Raw genomic sequence first — 23,241 nt, forward strand, 5'->3', positions numbered from 1 at the left:
TGAACTTCATCTTCAGTAGTTTCTCAGGACTCTCCACACCTCCACTATCAGAGAAACCACTTCTGAACACAGATTCAGCTCTTTGAGCATCTGTATGACTGATCTCAGGCTTTAATGAACATATAATCATTGCTAGCGCAACAAACATCATCACAAGTGACACAACTGCTTTTTACCAGTGAAAAACAGCAGCAGAGGTTTGACTTTTTTATTCATGTTTAAAGATAAAACACAATCCTGTGACACTGCTAAGAGAAAACGTACAAAAAAGCTGCAAAAGCAAAGGAAAGCATGTAGTTTTAACGTAGAGACGAGCTAAAGCAGGCCCTCCATCTCCCTCATGAAGGCCTCGTACATCTGGTCCTTGGTCTTCATGCTGGGCGGCGCGGCCCTTTCCGGCTGGCTCGGGTGGGTCAAGGCCTGGTGTTTGGGCTGCTCGCGCTCATCCTCCCTCCGGCCGGCCGCTCTCTCCATCCCGCTGGCCACCCCGGCCCGGTCCCTGCGCACGCGGAGCGCCGTGGGCACGAAGCGCGTCACCTCCGTTTTGGGGTTGATGATCTGCGGTTTGGCGGAGATGGTGGCGCCGCCCGCCTGGGCCGAGGCCGGGCCGGAGCCGCCCGTAATGTTGGCCCTTTTCTCGATGGTGGGGGCGAGCGGGTTGGAGGTGGTGCCGGGGGGCGGCGGCATCTGCAGGGCGGAGCCTCTGGCGGGAGGCGGGAGCACGGAGGAGCTCTGAGAGGCATCGCTGGAGGACGCCGGCGCCGCGGGAGACTTCTGACGGATGCTGGGCGGGGCGCTGAGCACGTTGGGATTGAGTGGAGGTGGGAAGAGAGAGAGGGGCGGGGCCATGCGGGGCGGACCAGCGCGGGGCGGAGGCGGGGGCGGAGGCATTCCTGCAATCCAACAAACACACATCAAACACCAGTGCTCATTGTTCTGCCACTATTTAATGAGTTAAAATAATTAACAATGCATTTGTTTTCACTTCCTGAAACAGATGATCACTCACCTGGAGGGGCCGGAGGCGGCAGGCGGGGTGGGGGTCCTCGGGGCGGCGGTCCGGGTGGCAGGCCCGGTGGAGGGCCGGGAGGAGGGCCAGGCGGGCGGCCCGGCGGGGGTCCTGGGGGCAGCAGGCGTGGCATGGGGCCCCTGAGGGCGGCGGGGAGTCCAGGAGGCCTCAGGAACGGAGGAGCGCCTGTATCACACCACAGTCATCTCACATTGAGCCCAAAATAACATTCACTTAAATATTTACTGCTTTACTAATAACTCCAATGTTAACGTGCTGCTCATTAGCATAGTGTATATGATAATGAATGATGCGTGACTGATGTAACGCACCTGGAGGCGGGCCTGGAGGCGGGCCAGATGGCGGTCCCGGTGGCCTCATTGGTGGAGCAGGAGGTGGTCCTAAAGGAGGAGGCCCTGTGATTGGCGGAGCCTGCATGTGTGGAGGAGGCTGCTGCGCTGCCATTGGTGCCGATGGAACAGGAAGTCTGGGATTGGCCAATGACGGAGCAGCTTCAGCAGAACCCTGATCCTCAGCATCCGACTCCTCAGAGTCCGAGTACTCCTCTTCATCCTCCTCCTCTTCCTCCGGGACAGACTGACCTGAACACACACACACACACACACACACACACAAACGTCACAACCCCTGTATGACACTTCACCCGTAATGGCCGTCAGTGCTGACAGTGATGAGACACACACCTGCCATCCGGAGCATCATGGCCTGCAGTGGCGTGATGCTCTTCGTCTTCACTACCCTCTTCTTCCTCTTGTCTTTGGGCGGCGGCATGTCAGCGAAGCGCACACTGCGACCTGAGAGATACAAACACTGATCATCAGTTCAACATTCACACACACTGCAGAGTTTAGTCTAGTTGAATTTGTTCTAGCTCACATTTACAGCGGTGTTATTTTTGGCGTTCTGGGGAAAGACACTGGAGTAACAGAACTCGTATTTGTACTCAATGGTTGCAGCAAATGAAGGCCACCTGTGTGTTTCTCGCCTCGGTCTCGCTCCTCCTCCCTGTCGTCATGGCGATCGGCTGTCATTCTTGCACCAGTGTCTGTATTGTCTCTCTCTCCGCCGCTGTCGTCCTGAGAGTCGCTGTCGTCATCTGTGTCGCTCTCGCTGTCAGAGTTTCGCCCTCCGGTGTCCATCATTTCAGTGTCTGAACCGCCGCTGCCCTCTGACACAAACACACATTAGTGAGAGTGGAATTACACACACACACAACATGTAAAACGTGAGCAACAAAACCCAAAGGAAGTGTGAACTGGAACCAGAATGGAAGCTAAAGATCTTGGGCTCAGTGTTAGGATGTATCTGGCGTGCTGTGTGTATCTAACATGTAAGCGTGTATCTGCCGTGTTGCATGTTACATGTATATGACTTTCTTAGTTGGGACCACTTGATATTCAACAATGTTTTTGATCTGCCTGCATTGACACCATTGTATGTGAACACAACTGAGCTGGACGATGACATCACTGTTTTCTCCAGTGCTGATATATAGATAAATTAACTAAATTAATAACTACTGATTCTTACAACAGAATGATTCAATACTGAATTTAAATTATTTTAAAATTATTTGCCAGTTAACACTGTAAAGCTGCTTTGACACAATCTGCATTGTAAAAAGAGTTATATAAATAAAGGTGACTTGACTTGACTATATGGCATGTAGCATGTTGATTGTATCTGGTGTGTTGAGTATTACATGTATTTGCTGTGTAGCATGTTATGTGTATCTCTAAGGAAGTTTGAACTAGAACAAGAATGGAAGTTAAAGATCTTTAGCTCAGTGTTAGCGTGTATCTGTCATGTTGCGTGTTACATCTCTGGCGTGTGGCATGTTGCATGTATCTGCCGTGTTGTGCATATCCGCCGCATAGAGTGTGTGGATGGCGTGTAGTGTATATTTGGTGTGTTTGCGTGTATCTGCTATGTAGCCTGTGGATGGCGTGTTGCGTGTGGCTGGTGTTTAACATGTATCTGGTATGTTATGTGTATCTCCTGTGTTGCGTGTTACATCTTGCACATTACATGTATCTGGCACGTAGCGTGTTGGTTGTATCTGGTGTGTTGGTTGTGTCTGACGTGTTGTGTGTTACATGTATTTGCTATGTAGCATGTTGTGTGTATCTGGTAGGTTGGTGTCTGGAAGTTCTTTGGCTCAGTGTTAGCGTGTATCTGTCATGTAGCGTGAATCTGCCATGTTGTATCTCTTGTGTTGCGTGCTACATCTCTGGCTTATAGCATGTTGTGTGTATCTGATGTATTGCATGTATCTGCCATGTTGCACGTATCTGCCGTGTAGCGTGTGAATGGCGTGTAGTGTCTATCTGGCTAGTTGCTAGTTGTGCATGTGGTGTGTTGCGTGTGCTGGCGTTCAACGTGTATCTGCTGTGTAGCCAATGGCTGACACGTTGAGCGTACCTGGTGTGTAGTGTGTGGTTGGTGTTTAACATATATGGCATGCTGTGTGTATCTGCCGTGTAGCATGTTACATCTCTGGCGTGTAGCATGTTGCGTGTATCTGATGTGTTGCATGTATCTGCTGTGTAGAGCATGTGGATGGCGTGTAGTGTGTATCTGCTATATAGTCTGTGGATGGCGTGTGTATCTGTGTATCTGGCATGTAATGTGTATCTAACATGTTGTGTATTTAGTGTGTTGCGTGTGGCTGGTGTTTAGCTCTTATCTGGCATGTAATGTAGCGTGTACCTGTGCGGCGCGTGTTGGTGTACAGCTGCAGGATCTGTGGTGGCGGCGGTCCTGGCGGGGGTCCCGGCGGTTTGCGTCCCGGCGGCAGGCGAGGAACTCCAGCCAGAGCGGCCGCAGAGAGTGCTGAACCTTTCCTGAAACACACATCAACACACATGAACATACAGTCGCACCGCAGACAGTTTCCTGAAACACACATCAACACACATGAACATACAGTCACACCGCACACTCTTTCCTGAAACACACTTCAACACACATGAACATAGTCACACCGCAGACGCTTTCCCGAAACACACATCAACACACATGAACACAGTCGCACCGCAGACGCTTTCCTGAAACACACATCAACACACATGAACACAGTCACACCACAGACACTTTCCTGAAACACACATCAACACACATGAACACAGTCACACCACAGACACTTTCCTGAAACACACATCAACACACATGAACATAGTCACACCGCAGACGCTTTCCCGAAACACACATCAACACACATGAACACAGTCGCACCGCAGACGCTTTCCTGAAACACACATCAACACACATGAACACAGTCACACCACAGACACTTTCCTGAAACACACATCAACACACATGAACACAGTCGCACCGCAGACGCTTTCCTGAAACACACATCAACACACATGAACATACAGTCACACCGCACACTCTTTCCTGAAACACATCAACACACATGAACACAGTCGCACCGCAGACACTTTCCTGAAACACACATGAACACAGTCGCACCGCAGACGCTTTCCTGAAACACACATCAACACACATGAACAGTCGCACCGCAGACACTTTCCTGAAACACACATCAGCACACATGAATGTAGTCGCACTGCAGACATTCCTGAAACACACATCAACACACATGAACGTACAGTCACACTGCAGACGTTCCTGAAACACACATCAACACACATGAACAGTCACACCGCAGACACTTTCCTGAAACACACACAACACACATCAACACACATGAACGTACAGTCGCACTGCAGACGTTCCTGAAACACACATCAACACACATAACACACATGAACGTACAGTCGCACCGCAGACACTTTCCTGAAACACACATCAACACACGAACATACAGTCGCACCACAGACACTTTCCCGAAACACACATCAACACACGAACATACAGTCGCACCACAGACACTTTCCCGAAACACACATCAACACACATGAACGTAGTCGCACCGCAGACGCTTTCCTGAAACACACATCAACACACATGAACATACAGTCACACCGCACTCTTTCCTGAAACACACATCAACACACATGAACACAGTTGCACCGCAGACGCTTTCCTGAAACACACAGACACACATGAACACAGTCGCACCGCACTTTCCTGAAACACACATTAACACACATGAACATAGTCACACCACAGACACTTTCCTGAAACACACATCAGCACACATGAATGTAGTCGCACTGCAGACATTCCTGAAACACACATCAACACACATGAACGTACAGTCACACTGCAGACGTTCCTGAAACACACATCAACACACATGAACAGTCACACCGCAGACACTTTCCTGAAACACACACAACACACATAAACACACATCAACACACATGAACGTACAGTCGCACTGCAGACGTTCCTGAAACACACATCAACATACAGTCACACCGCACACTCTTTCCTGAAACACACATCAACACACATAAACATAGTCGCACCGCAGACACTTTCCTGAAACACACATCAACACACATGAACAGTCGCACCGCAGACACTTTCCTGAAACACACACAACACACATAAACACACATCAACACACATGAACGTACAGTCGCACTGCAGACGTTCCTGAAACACACATCAACATACAGTCACACCGCACACTCTTTCCTGAAACACACATCAACACACATAAACATAGTCGCACCGCAGACACTTTCCTGAAACACACATCAACACACATGAACAGTCGCACCGCAGACACTTTCCTGAAACACACACAACACACATAAACACACATCAACACACATGAACGTACAGTCGCACTGCAGACGTTCCTGAAACACACATCAACACACATGAACAGTCACACCGCACACTCTTTCCTGAAACACACATCAACACACATGCACAGTCGCACCGCAGACACTTTCCTGAAACACACATCAACACACATGAACACAGTCGCACCGCAGACGCTTTCCTGAAACACACATCAACACACATGAACACAGTCGCACTGCAGACACTTTCCTAAAACACACATCAACACACATGAACACAGTCACACCGCAGACACTGTCCTGAAACACACATTAACACACATGAACATACAGTCACACCGCACACTCTTTCCTGAAACACACTTCAACACACATGAACACAGTCGCACCGCAGACGCTTTCCTGAAACACACACAACACACATGAACGTAGTCGCACTGCAGACGTTCCTGAAACACACATCAACACACATGAACGTACAGTCACACTGCAGACGTTCCTGAAACACACATCAACACACATGAACACAGTCGCACCGCACACTCTTTCCTGAAACACACATCAACACACATGAACAGTCGCACCGCAGACGCTTTCCTGAAACACACATCAACACACATGAACAGTCACACCGCAGACGCTTTCCTGAAACACACATCAACACACATGAACAGTCGCACCGCAGACACTTTCCTGAAACACACACAACACACATGAACGTACAATCGCATTGCAGACGTTCCTGAAACACACATCAACACACATGAACGTACAGTCACACTGCAGACGTTCCTGATACACACATCAACACACATGCACAGTCACACCGCACACTCTTTCCTGAAACACACTTCAACACACATGAACATAGTCGCACCGCACACTCTTTCCTGAAACACACATCAACACACATGAACACAGTCGCACCGCAGACGCTTTCCTGAAACACACATCAACACACATGAACAGTCGCACCGCAGACACTTTCCTGAAACACACACAACACACATGAACGTACAGTCGCACTGCAGACGTTCCTGAAACACACATTAACACACATGAACGTACAGTCACACTGCAGACGTTCCTGATACACACATCAACACACATGCACAGTCACACCGCACACTCTTTCCTGAAACACACATCAATACACATGAACACAGTCGCACCGCAGACGCTTTCCTGAAACACACATCAACACACATGAACAGTCGCACCGCAGACACTTTCCTGAAACACATATCAACACACATGAACACAGTCGCACCGCAGACGCTTTCCTGAAACACACACAACACACATCAACACACATGAACGTAGTCGCACTGCAGACATTCCTGAAACACACATCAACACACATGAACGTACAGTCACACTGCAGACGTTCCTGAAACACACATCAACACACATGAACAGTCCCACCGCAGACGCTTTCCTGAAACTCACATCAACACACATGAACGTACAGTCGCACCGCAGACGTTCCTGAAACACACATCAACACACATGAACGTACAGTCGCACCGCAGACACTTTCCCGAAACACACATCAACACACATGAACACAGTCACACCGCAGACACTTTCCTGAAACACACATCAACACACATGAACGTAGTCGCACCGCAGACGCTTTCCTGAAACACACATCAACACACATGAACACAGTCACACCGCAGACGCTTTCCTGAAACACACATCAACACACATGAACGTACAGTCGCACTGCAGACGTTCCTGAAACACACATCAACACACATGAACGTACAGTCACACTGCAGATGTTCCTGATACACACATCAACACACATGCACAGTCACACCGCACACTCTTTCCTGAAACACACATCAACACACATGAACACAGTCGCACCGCAGACGCTTTCCTGAAACACACATCAACACACATGAACACAGTCGCACTGCAGACACTTTCCTAAAACACACATCAACACACATGAACACAGTCACACCGCAGACGCTTTCCCGAAACACACATCAACACACATGAACACAGTCGCACCGCAGACGCTTTCCTGAAACACACATCAACACACATGAACACAGTCACACCACAGACACTTTCCTGAAACACACATCAACACACATGAACACAGTCGCACCGCAGACGCTTTCCTGAAACACACATCAACACACATGAACACAGTCGCACCGCAGACACTTTCCTAAAACACACATTAACACACATGAACATAGTCACACCACAGACGCTTTCCTGAAACACACATCAACACACATGAACATACAGTCACACCGCACACTCTTTCCTGAAACACATCAACACACATGAACACAGTCGCACCGCAGACACTTTCCTGAAACACACATGAACACAGTCGCACCGCAGACGCTTTCCTGAAACACACATCAACACACATGAACACAGTCACACCGCAGACACTTTCCTGAAACACACATCAACACACATGAACGTAGTCGCACCGCAGACGCTTTCCTGAAACACACATCAACACACATGAACATACAGTCACACCGCACACTCTTTCCTGAAACACACATCAACACACATGAACACACAGTCACACCGCAGACGCTTTCCTGAAACACACTTCAACACACATGAACGTACAGTCGCACCGCAGACGCTTTCCTGAAACACACATCAACACACATGAACATACAGTCACACTGCAGACGCTTTCCTGAAACACACATCAACACACATGAACATAGTCGCACCGCAGATACTTTCCCGAAACACACATCAACACACATGAACATAGTCGCACCGCAGACGCTTTCCTGAAACACACATCAACACACATGAACACAGTCGCACCGCAGACACTTTCCTGAAACACACATCAACACACATGAACACACATGAACACAGTCGCACCGCAGACACTTTCCTGAAACACACATTAACACACATGAACATACAGTCACACTGCAGACGCTTTCCTGAAACACACATCAACACACATGAACATAGTCGCACCGCAGACACTTTCCCGAAACACACATCAACACACATGAACATACAGTCACACCGCACACTCTTTCCTAAAACACATCAACACACATGAACACAGTCGCACCGCAGACGCTTTCCTGAAACACACATCAACACACATGAACAGTCGCACCGCAGACACTTTCCTGAAACACACATTAACACACATGAACATAGTCACACCACAGACGCTTTCCTGAAACACACATCAACACACATGAACATAGTCACACCGCAGACGCTTTCCTGAAACACACATTAACACACATGAACATAGTCACACCAGACACTTTCCTGAAACACACTTCAACACACATGAACATACAGTCACACCGCACACTCTTTCCTGAAACACACATCAACACACATGAATGTACAGTCGCACTGCAGACGTTCCTGAAACACACATCAACACACATCAACACACATGAACGTACAGTCACACTGCAGACGTTCCTGAAACACACATCAACACACATGAACAGTCACACCGCAGACACTTTCCTGAAACACACACAACACACATGAACGTACAGTCGCACTGCAGACGTTCCTGAAACACACATCAACACACATAACACACATGAACGTAGTCGCACCACAGACACTTTTCTGAAACACACATCAACACACATGAACGTAGTCGCACCGCAGACGTTCCTGAAACACACATCAACACACATAACACACATGAACGTACAGTCGCACCGCAGACACTTTCCCGAAACACACATCAACACACATGAACATACAGTCACACCGCACACTCTTTCCTGAAACACACATCAACACACATGAACACACAGTCACACCGCAGACGCTTTCCTGAAACACACTTCAACACACATGAACGTACAGTCGCACCGCAGATGCTTTCCTGAAACACACATCAACACACATGAACATACAGTCGCACCGCAGACGCTTTCCTGAAACACACATCAACACACATGAACAGTCGCACCGCAGACACTTTCCTGAAACACACATTAACACACATGAACATAGTCACACCACAGACGCTTTCCTGAAACACACATCAACACACATGAACATAGTCACACCGCAGACGCTTTCCTGAAACACACATCAACACACATGAACATAGTCACACCGCAGACACTTTCCTGAAACACACATTAACACACATGAACATAGTCACACCAGACACTTTCCTGAAACACATTTCAACACACATGAACATACAGTCACACCGCACACTCTTTCCTGAAACACACATCAACACACATGAATGTACAGTCGCACTGCAGACGTTCCTGAAACACACATCAACACACATCAACACACATGAACGTAGTCACACTGCAGACGTTCCTGAAACACACATCAACACACATGAACAGTCACACCGCAGACACTTTCCTGAAACACACACAACACACATCAACACACATGAACGTACAGTCGCACTGCAGACGTTCCTGAAACACACATCAACACACGTAACACACATGAACGTAGTCGCACCACAGACACTTTTCTGAAACACACATCAACACACATGAACGTAGTCGCACCGCAGACGTTCCTGAAACACACATCAACACACATAACACACATGAACGTACAGTCGCACCGCAGACACTTTCCCGAAACACACATCAACACACATGAACACAGTCACACCGCAGACGCTTTCCTGAAACACACATGAACATACAGTCGAACCGCAGACGCTTTCCCGAAACACACATCAACACACATGAACACACAGTCACACTGCAGACGCTTTCCTGAAACACACATCAACACACATGAACGTAGTCGCACCGCAGACGCTTTCCTGAAACACACAGACACACATGAACACAGTCGCACCGCAGACACTTTCCTGAAACACACATCAACACACATGAACACAGTCGCACCGCACTTTCCTGAAACACACATTAACACACATGAACATAGTCACACCACAGACACTTTCCTGAAACACACTTCAACACACATGAACATACAGTCACACCGCACACTCTTTCCTGAAACACACATCAACACACATAAACATAGTCGCACCGCAGACACTTTCCTGAAACACACATCAACACACATGAACAGTCGCACCGCAGACACTTTCCTGAAACACACACAACACACATAAACACACATCAACACACATGAACACAGTCGCACCGCAGACGCTTTCCTGAAACACACATCAACACACATGAACACAGTCGCACTGCAGACACTTTCCTAAAACACACATCAACACACATGAACACAGTCGCACCGCAGACACTGTCCTGAAACACACATCAACACACATGAACATACAGTCACACCGCACACTCTTTCCTGAAACACACACAACACACATGAACACAGTCGCACTGCAGACGTTCCTGAAACACACATCAACACACATGAACAGTCGCACCGCAGATGCTTTCCTGAAACACACATCAACACACATGAACGTAGTCGCACTGCAGACGTTCCTGAAACACACATCAACACACATGAACACAGTCGCACCGCAGATGCTTTCCTGAAACACACATCAACACACATGAACACAGTCGCACCGCACACTCTTTCCTGAAACACACATCAACACACATGAACAGTCGCACCGCAGACACTTTCCTGAAACACACACAACACACATCAACACACATGAACGTACAGTCGCACTGCAGACGTTCCTGAAACACACATCAACACACATGAACGTACAGTCACACTGCAGACGTTCCTGATACACACATCAACACACATGCACAGTCACACCGCACACTCTTTCCTGAAACACACTTCAACACACATGAACATAGTCGCACCGCACACTCTTTCCTGAAACACACATCAACACACATGAACACAGTCGCACCGCAGACGCTTTCCTGAAACACACATCAACACACATGAACACAGTCGCACTGCAGACACTTTCCTAAAACACACATCAACACACATGAACGTACAGTCGCACCGCAGACACTTTCCTGAAACACACATCAACACACATGAACACAGTCGCACCGCAGACGCTTTCCTGAAACACACATCAACACACATGAACAGTCGCACCGCAGACACTTTCCTGAAACACACACAACACACATGAACGTACAGTCGCACTGCAGACGTTCCTGATACACACATCAACACACATGCACAGTCGCACCGCAGACGCTTTCCTGAAACACACATCAACACACATGAACACAGTCGCACCGCAGACGCTTTCCTGAAACACACATCAACACACATGAACACAGTCGCACCGCAGACACTTTCCTAAAACACACATCAACACACATGAACACAGTCGCACCGCAGACACTTTCCTGAAACACACATCAACACACATGAACGTACAGTCGCACCGCAGACACTTTCCTGAAACACACATCAACACACATGAACACAGTCGCACCGCAGACGCTTTCCTGAAACACACATCAACACACATGAACAGTCGCACCGCAGACGCTTTCCTGAAACACACATCAACACACATGAACAGTCACACCGCAGACGCTTTCCTGAAACACACATCAACACACATGAACAGTCGCACCGCACACTCTTTCCTGAAACACACATCAACACACATGAACAGTCGCACCGCAGACACTTTCCTGAAACACACAAAACACACATGAACGTACAATCGCATTGCAGACGTTCCTGAAACACACATCAACACACATGAACGTACAGTCACACTGCAGACGTTCCTGATACACACATCAACACACATGCACAGTCACACCGCACACTCTTTCCTGAAACACACTTCAACACACATGAACATAGTCGCACCGCACACTCTTTCCTGAAACACACATCAACACACATGAACACAGTCGCACCGCAGACGCTTTCCTGAAACACACATCAACACACATGAACAGTCGCACCGCAGACACTTTCCTGAAACACACACAACACACATCAACACACATGAACGTACAGTCGCACTGCAGACGTTCCTGAAACACACATCAACACACATGAACGTACAGTCACACTGCAGACGTTCCTGATACACACATCAACACACATGCACAGTCACACCGCACACTCTTTCCTGAAACACACATCAACACACATGAACACAGTCGCACCGCAGACGCTTTCCTGAAACACACATCAACACACATGAACACAGTCGCACCGCAGACACTTTCCTGAAACACATATCAACACACATGAACACAGTCGCACCGCAGACGCTTTCCTGAAACACACACAACACACATCAACACACATGAACGTAGTCGCACTGCAGACGTTCCTGAAACACACATCAACACACATGAACAGTCCCACCGCAGACGCTTTCCTGAAACACACATCAACACACATGAACGTACAGTCGCACTGCAGACGTTCCTGAAACACACATCAACACACATGAACGTACAGTCGCACCGCAGACACTTTCCCGAAACACACATCAACACACATGAACACAGTCACACCGCAGACACTTTCCTGAAACACACATCAACACACATGAACGTAGTCGCACCGCAGACGCTTTCCTGAAACACACATCAACACACATGAACACAGTCACACCGCAGACGCTTTCCTGAAACACACATCAACACACATGAACAGTCGCACCGCAGACACTTTCCTGAAACACACACAACACACATCAACACACATGAACGTACAGTCGCACTGCAGACGTTCCTGAAACACACATCAACACACATGAACGTACAGTCACACTGCAGACGTTCCTGATACACACATCAACACACATGCACAGTCACACCGCACACTCTTTCCTGAAACACACATCAACACACATGAACACAGTCGCACCGCAGACGCTTTCCTGAAACACACACAACACACATCAACACACATGAACACAGTCGCACTGCAGACACTTTCCTAAAACACACATCAACACACATGAACACAGTCGCACCGCAGACGCTTTCCTGAAACACACACAACACACATCAACACACATGAACGTAGTCGCACTGCAGACATTCCTGAAACACACATCAACACACATGAACAGTCCCACCGCAGACGCTTTCCTGAAACACACATCAACACACATGAACGTACAGTCGCACTGCAGACGTTCCTGAAACACACATCAACACACATAACACACATCAACACACATGAACGTACAGTCGCACCGCAGACGTTCCTGAAACACACATCAACACACATGAACATACAGTCACACCGCACACTCTTTCCTGAAACACACATCAACACACATGAACACACAGTCACACCGCAGACGCTTTCCTGAAACACACTTCAACACACATGAACGTACAGTCGCACCGCAGACGCTTTCCTGAAACACACATCAACACACATGAACATACAGTCGCACCGCAGACGCTTTCCTGAAACACACATCAACACACATGAACAGTCGCACCGCAGACACTTTCCTGAAACACACATTAACACACATGAACATAGTCACACCACAGACGCTTTCCTGAAACACACATCAACACACATGAACGTACAGTCGCACCGCAGACACTTTCCTGAAACACACATCAACACACATGAACACAGTCGCACCGCAGACGCTTTCCTGAAACACACATCAACACACATGAACAGTCGCACCGCAGACGCTTTCCTGAAACACACATCAACACACATGAACAGTCACACCGCAGACGCTTTCCTGAAACACACATCAACACACATGAACAGTCGCACCGCACACTCTTTCCTGAAACACACATCAACACACATGAACAGTCGCACCGCAGACACTTTCCTGAAACACACAAAACACACATGAACGTACAATCGCATTGCAGACGTTCCTGAAACACACATCAACACACATGAACGTACAGTCACACTGCAGACGTTCCTGATACACACATCAACACACATGCACAGTCACACCGCACACTCTTTCCTGAAACACACTTCAACACACATGAACATAGTCGCACCGCACACTCTTTCCTGAAACACACATCAACACACATGAACACAGTCGCACCGCAGACGCTTTCCTGAAACACACATCAACACACATGAACAGTCGCACCGCAGACACTTTCCTGAAACACACACAACACACATCAACACACATGAACGTACAGTCGCACTGCAGACGTTCCTGAAACACACATCAACACACATGAACGTACAGTCACACTGCAGACGTTCCTGATACACACATCAACACACATGCACAGTCACACCGCACACTCTTTCCTGAAACACACATCAACACACATGAACACAGTCGCACCGCAGACGCTTTCCTGAAACACACATCAACACACATGAACACAGTCGCACCGCAGACACTTTCCTGAAACACATATCAACACACATGAACACAGTCGCACCGCAGACGCTTTCCTGAAACACACACAACACACATCAACACACATGAACGTAGTCGCACTGCAGACGTTCCTGAAACACACATCAACACACATGAACAGTCCCACCGCAGACGCTTTCCTGAAACACACATCAACACACATGAACGTACAGTCGCACTGCAGACGTTCCTGAAACACACATCAACACACATGAACGTACAGTCGCACCGCAGACGTTCCTGAAACACACATCAACACACATCAACACACATGAACGTACAGTCGCACCGCAGACACTTTCCCGAAACACACATCAACACACATGAACACAGTCACACCGCAGACACTTTCCTGAAACACACATCAACACACATGAACGTAGTCGCACCGCAGACGCTTTCCTGAAACACACATCAACACACATGAACACAGTCACACCGCAGACGCTTTCCTGAAACACACATCAACACACATGAACAGTCGCACCGCAGACACTTTCCTGAAACACACACAACACACATCAACACACATGAACGTACAGTCGCACTGCAGACGTTCCTGAAACACACATCAACACACATGAACGTACAGTCACACTGCAGACGTTCCTGATACACACATCAACACACATGCACAGTCACACCGCACACTCTTTCCTGAAACACACATCAACACACATGAACACAGTCGCACCGCAGACGCTTTCCTGAAACACACACAACACACATCAACACACATGAACACAGTCGCACTGCAGACACTTTCCTAAAACACACATCAACACACATGAACACAGTCGCACCGCAGACGCTTTCCTGAAACACACACAACACACATCAACACACATGAACGTAGTCGCACTGCAGACATTCCTGAAACACACATCAACACACATGAACAGTCCCACCGCAGACGCTTTCCTGAAACACACATCAACACACATGAACATACAGTCGCACCGCAGACGCTTTCCTGAAACACACATCAACACACATGAACAGTCGCACCGCAGACACTTTCCTGAAACACACATTAACACACATGAACATAGTCACACCACAGACGCTTTCCTGAAACACACATCAACACACATGAACATAGTCACACCGCAGACGCTTTCCTGAAACACACATCAACACACATGAACATAGTCACACCGCAGACACTTTCCTGAAACACACATTAACACACATGAACATAGTCACACCAGACACTTTCCTGAAACACATTTCAACACACATGAACATACAGTCACACCGCACACTCTTTCCTGAAACACACATCAACACACATGAATGTACAGTCGCACTGCAGACGTTCCTGAAACACACATCAACACACATCAACACACATGAACGTAGTCACACTGCAGACGTTCCTGAAACACACATCAACACACATGAACAGTCACACCGCAGACACTTTCCTGAAACACACACAACACACATCAACACACATGAACGTACAGTCGCACTGCAGACGTTCCTGAAACACACATCAACACACGTAACACACATGAACGTAGTCGCACCACAGACACTTTTCTGAAACACACATCAACACACATGAACGTAGTCGCACCGCAGACGTTCCTGAAACACACATCAACACACATAACACACATGAACGTACAGTCGCACCGCAGACACTTTCCCGAAACACACATCAACACACATGAACACACAGTCACACCGCAGACGCTTTCCTGAAACACACATGAACATACAGTCGAACCGCAGACGCTTTCCCGAAACACACATCAACACACATGAACACACAGTCACACTGCAGACGCTTTCCTGAAACACACATCAACACACATGAACGTAGTCGCACCGCAGACGCTTTCCTGAAACACACAGACACACATGAACACAGTCGCACCGCAGACACTTTCCTGAAACACACATCAACACACATGAACACAGTCGCACCGCACTTTCCTGAAACACACATTAACACACATGAACATAGTCACACCACAGACACTTTCCTGAAACACACTTCAACACACATGAACATACAGTCACACCGCACACTCTTTCCTGAAACACACATCAACACACATAAACATAGTCGCACCGCAGACACTTTCCTGAAACACACATCAACACACATGAACAGTCGCACCGCAGACACTTTCCTGAAACACACACAACACACATAAACACACATCAACACACATGAACACAGTCGCACCGCAGACGCTTTCCTGAAACACACATCAACACACATGAACACAGTCGCACTGCAGACACTTTCCTAAAACACACATCAACACACATGAACACAGTCGCACCGCAGACACTGTCCTGAAACACACATCAACACACATGAACATACAGTCACACCGCACACTCTTTCCTGAAACACACACAACACACATGAACACAGTCGCACTGCAGACGTTCCTGAAACACACATCAACACACATGAACAGTCGCACCGCAGATGCTTTCCTGAAACACACTTCAACACACATGAACGTAGTCGCACTGCAGACGTTCCTGAAACACACATCAACACACATGAACACAGTCGCACCGCAGATGCTTTCCTGAAACACACATCAACACACATGAACACAGTCGCACCGCACACTCTTTCCTGAAACACACATCAACACACATAAACACACATCAACACACATCAACACACATCAACACACATCAACACAGTCGCACCGCAGACGCTTTCCTGAAACACACATCAACACACATGAACACAGTCGCACTGCAGACACTTTCCTAAAACACACATCAACACACATGAACACAGTCGCACCGCAGACACTGTCCTGAAACACACATCAACACACATGAACATACAGTCACACCGCACACTCTTTCCTGAAACACACACAACACACATGAACACAGTCGCACCGCAGATGCTTTCCTGAAACACACATCAACACACATGAACACAGTCGCACCGCAGATGCTTTCCTGAAACACACATCAACACACATGAACGTAGTCGCACTGCAGACGTTCCTGAAACACACATCAACACACATGAACACAGTCGCACCGCAGATGCTTTCCTGAAACACACATCAACACACATGAACACAGTCGCACCGCACACTCTTTCCTGAAACACACATCAACACACATGAACAGTCGCACCGCAGATGCTTTCCTGAAACACACATCAACACACATGAACAGTCGCACCGCAGACACTTTCCTGAAACACACACAACACACATGAACGTACAGTCGCACTGCAGACGTTCCTGAAACACACATCAACACACATGAACATAGTCGCACCGCAGACGCTTTCCTGAAACACACATCAACACACATGAACACAGTCACACCGCAGATGCTTTCCTGAAACACACATCAACACACATGAACAGTCGCACCGCACACTCTTTCCTGAAACACACATCAACACACATGAACAGTCGCACCGCAGACACTTTCCTGAAACACACACAACACACATCAACACACATGAACGTACAGTCGCACTGCAGACGTTCCTGAAACACACATCAACACACATGAACGTACAGTCACACTGCAGACGTTCCTGATACACACATCAACACACATGCACAGTCACACCGCACACTCTTTCCTGAAACACACTTCAACACACATGAACATAGTCGCACCGCACACTCTTTCCTGAAACACACATCAACACACATGAACACAGTCGCACCGCAGACGCTTTCCTGAAACACACATCAACACACATGAACACAGTCGCACTGCAGACACTTTCCTAAAACACACATCAACACACATGAACGTACAGTCGCACCGCAGACACTTTCCTGAAACACACATCAACACACATGAACACAGTCGCACCGCAGACGCTTTCCTGAAACACACATCAACACACATGAACAGTCGCACCGCAGACACTTTCCTGAAACACACACAACACACATCAACACACATGAACGTACAGTCGCACTGCAGACGTTCCTGATACACACATCAACACACATGCACAGTCGCACCGCAGACACTTTCCTGAAACACACATCAACACACATGAACACAGTCGCACCGCAGACGCTTTCCTGAAACACACATCAACACACATGAACACAGTCGCACCGCAGACACTTTCCTAAAACACACATCAACACACATGAACACAGTCGCACCGCAGACACTTTCCTGAAACACACATCAACACACATGAACATACAGTCACACCGCAGACACTTTCCTGAAACACACATCAACACACATCAACATACAGTCGCACCGCACACTCTTTCCTGCATTAACGGCATCACAAACATATGTTGCGATGCTGCGATGTGTACGTTTATATCATTTAACGAATGTGCATAAGTTTATTTAAGTCTTATGTTTTACAAACTGAAGTTTTGTTCTGAATACATGTAATTCACATGTACACATATATGTGAATCAGATTCTGAAGTAAAGTGTTCATATAAACAGAACTTGTGTGTGTGTGTGTGTGTGTGTTCTGACCCGAGCGCAGAGCTCTTCTTCAGGATGGAGGGCGGCTGGGCTCCGGGCAGGGGGATGTCCTGGATGAGGATGCTGGACGGAGCGTGAGGCATGTCTGGAAGAGGAATACTGTCCACCTCCACCGACTCCGCGTTCTGACGGAGACACACAGACAGAAACAAGCATCAGCTGCTGCAACATCTTATCTTTGATAACATACAGCGTTTCATTTCATTCTGCTTCTCTACAGCATCACAAGCGTCGATGTAGTGGCCAGACACCTGCTAAAAGTGTCTGTCTTTGACACGGACCTTGACGGAGTCGAAGTAGAGCGACAGCTGCCCTCGCTTGGTCTCGTAGTCGACCTCCAGCTTCCGCAGCTCTTTGTACGTCTCCGGATTCTCTCGCTCGTACAGACGGACGATTCGCTCGAAGGTCTCGCGCAGCTTCTTGCGTTTGTCACGCAGCACTTTCTCGTTCAGCAGCGGCTGCTGCACCGGGTTGAACTCTGAAATCAACACAGTCACGTGATCAGAATCAGGCGCACGGAATAAACCCAACATGTGTTGCACAGTGATCGGTGCGCTGAATTCACACATTTCACATGACCCACACACCCATCTCGTCGAGCTTCTCCATGTCTCTGATGATCTGACGCGGGTCCTTCATCTTCAGCACAGCCGCTCGGACCATCATCCTCTGCTTCTTGTTCTGCCACACACAAACACACAACGGCCATGTTTGTTTTGGCCCATAAACTGAACCAAAGTCATCACAAACTCGGGGTCAGAGGTCATGTACATACCTTCTTCAGCTCTCTCTTGCGCGCCTCCTTCCCTGCACAAACACACACACACACACACAGAGGTCAGAGGTCATGTACACAGGACTGACACAGATATGAGGTGATCTAGTGTCTGTACTCACTGGCCTGGTCGGTGGGATTCATGAACTTCCCACTCTTGGTGGAGGAGGTGGAGCGGCGGCCCATGATGGCTGACCGTCGGCTTCACCTGAACAACAAACACACAATTAACACTGACATCATCAGACGGGAACAGGACGAGCGAATGATCAGGAGAGTGACGTGTTCGTGTGACGTGTCCAGCCGCGCTGCAGTGAATTCTGATGATTATTTCACCAGGGTAAATGATCTGACGGGATCATTACATTCATCAGCTTCTGTCTTTGAAGCAACAAATGACTCCAAGACTTTTTCCAGCAAAACTGTGTTTATGACTTACGTTTTCAGCTGTCATGCAGTTACATTACAGCAGTATAATTATCCTACTAATGTTTCATTTTTTAAAACAAATCTAATATTTCATGACATAGGAACATATCATTAAAATATATTTTTTTAAATTTTGTCTGGCCAGTAAAATTGAGTAAAAGTCTAAAAGGCAGGAAAACAGCACTTATTGTTGAGTCAAACCCTACATGTGCATCAAGAGACACGAGAAAACCAGAAAACAGCAGAACCAATGCAGCATTACACTGAAACTGATTTCATCGGTCAGTCGATTGTTCGTGATTATCTGATGATGTTTTGGTATCAGCTTTAGTGTCTGTGTGTGAATCTGTTCAAACTGATAATCGTATATTCTTAATTCGCTTCGGATAAATGAGTGAAATGTGTGCATGTTTCACATGAACGCGCCGCGCGGTGAATCAGCTTCATGAGATCAGAGTAAAAGTCAAACTCACCTCAATTACTTTGATTAATATCTAATATTCACGTTAATCACTGATCAACAAACGCATCCAACAGCGCGAGCCATCTCTCCTGAGCGGAAGGACGTCACTGCTACTGGAACACACGTCACTTCCGCTACTTCCGGACTTTTATTATTTAAATCGATACCGCACAGCTAAAATCTAGTGGTGGAGAGATGAATCTTCATGAAGTTCTGAAGCTTTCCAGCCAGATGTGTTGAAAACTGGTTCATTTCTCGAGGGGTTAAGTTGGGATTTGTTCTGTGGTTTCAGGCTCGAGGGGTGCGCATGAGCAAAGCCTACAAAATCTTGTTGACAGAGTCCTCTGCTACAAACACTAAAATGCGGATCAAAATCATTCTAGATGCTGGAAGTGTGCAGAACTACATCTCATGACAATAAAATCTTTATGTAGGCCTAAAGGAGAGCATAAAATAACAAAATACAGGGTTGGGTTCATGTCCTTGTCCTTTGGACAAATAAATCGGTCATTCACATGTCCGAGCTAAAAAGATGCTTGTCTGGAAAAAAGAGGATTTATTTGTGGTGTAAATATAATTTATTCTGAAGCAATATTCTCAACAGTGTTCCATCAGCTTTTACATATTTAAATCTGCATATTTGTGATATTTACCCCAAGGAATTTTATTATTAAATGTATGCTTCATCTGTTATTTCAAATTTTTACATTTGATCAATAAATTCAGTAAGAAAAATAAGGCATGGTTATTACCAATCAAATTAAATCATTTGCACTGAAAAATTACAACTGCATTAAATAATGTTATGAGATTCTACATTGAATGCCTACATTGACAGCATTTTCTTTAAGAGCTGCTGTGCAGCCAAAATTATATACCATTTATCACTGTAAAGCTGCTTTGACACAATCTGCATTGTTAAAAGAGCTATATAAATAAAGGTGACTTGACTTGACTTAAGATTGTTTAATTATTTCCGAATATACAAATAAGAAATGTTGGGAAAATTATACTTTTAAACATGAAACTGAACTGCCAGTAGGTGGTCTTAGTTATTCATTCAAACGATTCGTTCAAACGTCCGATTCATTCAAGAATGAGGCAGGTGTTTAGGAACATAGACATAATAAATACATAGACGCCCCATTGGCCACTTTGGACCGTTGCTGCGATACGTCAACGAGTCCGCCATATTGCTAAGGGCAAGACTCCTCAATAAACAAATGCAAGTAAACGGGGAGCTGCGGTTTTTCTGGACAAAAAGCGCAAAAAAAAGTTTACTTTCCTCAACCAATTTCAATGGTTTATGATCTGTGTGGAGTACGAAAAAGGTTTTGTCTCCAATTACTCAGAATCTCGCTAGTTTGAACTTGAGAATTATTAATTGTGATAAGGAATTGTGAAAACTCACACTTCTCAAGCATAGATTTGGTTTATTTTTCCAGGTTAATAATTGTGGAGACGTTCCTAATGTAATATAATTTAATGTACATGAAATGTGCACATCGATTTTAATTGTGGAAATGGTTCAACAACGGCATTTGAACTTTTTCCCTCGTGCCTTTAGATTTTCCTCTTGAATCACCTCACAGGATGTCACAGGACAATTTCAAATGACATCTCAAAACCTTATTAATCTGAAGCATTTATCTTAAGGCCCTTTTCATTTTTATAATTTATTTCTGTACGTGTTGTCTCCTAAACTTATGCTGCAGTTTAACACACAAATGTTTGCTTTATTATTCATAACACAACAACAATTGTCTTTATACAAATTTTACATTATAATAAAAAAGACTGGAGAAAAAATTCTCCATTTTAAATGGACAGCATTATATTTAACTGTGTCTGGCCACTTTAATGGGGTCTAAAGAAAGTTAAACATTAATTATCTATAGGCCTAAGCATTTCACAGATTTAATGTCAGTACACCATACTTAATGTATGATGTCGCTCTAGTGAAAACATTAAAAGCACAGCTTGTACTAATTATAAGACAATCCTTAATAGATC

At 46.6% G+C, this 23,241-nt stretch overlaps 1 protein-coding gene across 1 annotated transcript; it reads right to left on the reverse strand.

The window, feature by feature from the left end:
* Positions 1 to 194: 194 nt before the first annotated feature.
* Positions 195 to 21,403, reverse strand: LOC127508117 (WW domain-binding protein 11). The gene is made up of 12 exons (XM_051885778.1): positions 21,239 to 21,403; positions 20,459 to 20,544; positions 20,337 to 20,368; positions 20,149 to 20,242; positions 19,843 to 20,039; positions 19,553 to 19,686; positions 3,740 to 3,873; positions 2,001 to 2,198; positions 1,714 to 1,824; positions 1,342 to 1,611; positions 1,010 to 1,195; positions 195 to 893 (listed from the first exon to the last, which is right to left on the reverse strand). The coding sequence occupies exons 2-12, from the start codon at positions 20,520 to 20,522 to the stop codon at positions 316 to 318; spliced, it is 1,998 nt and encodes a 665-aa protein (XP_051741738.1). The 5' UTR covers positions 20,523 to 20,544; positions 21,239 to 21,403; the 3' UTR covers positions 195 to 315.
* Between the last annotated feature and the right edge of the window lie 1,838 nt (positions 21,404 to 23,241).

This window comes from Ctenopharyngodon idella, chromosome 3, assembly GCF_019924925.1.
Source record: "Ctenopharyngodon idella isolate HZGC_01 chromosome 3, HZGC01, whole genome shotgun sequence".
Classification (NCBI taxonomy): Eukaryota; Metazoa; Chordata; class Actinopteri; order Cypriniformes; family Xenocyprididae; genus Ctenopharyngodon; species Ctenopharyngodon idella.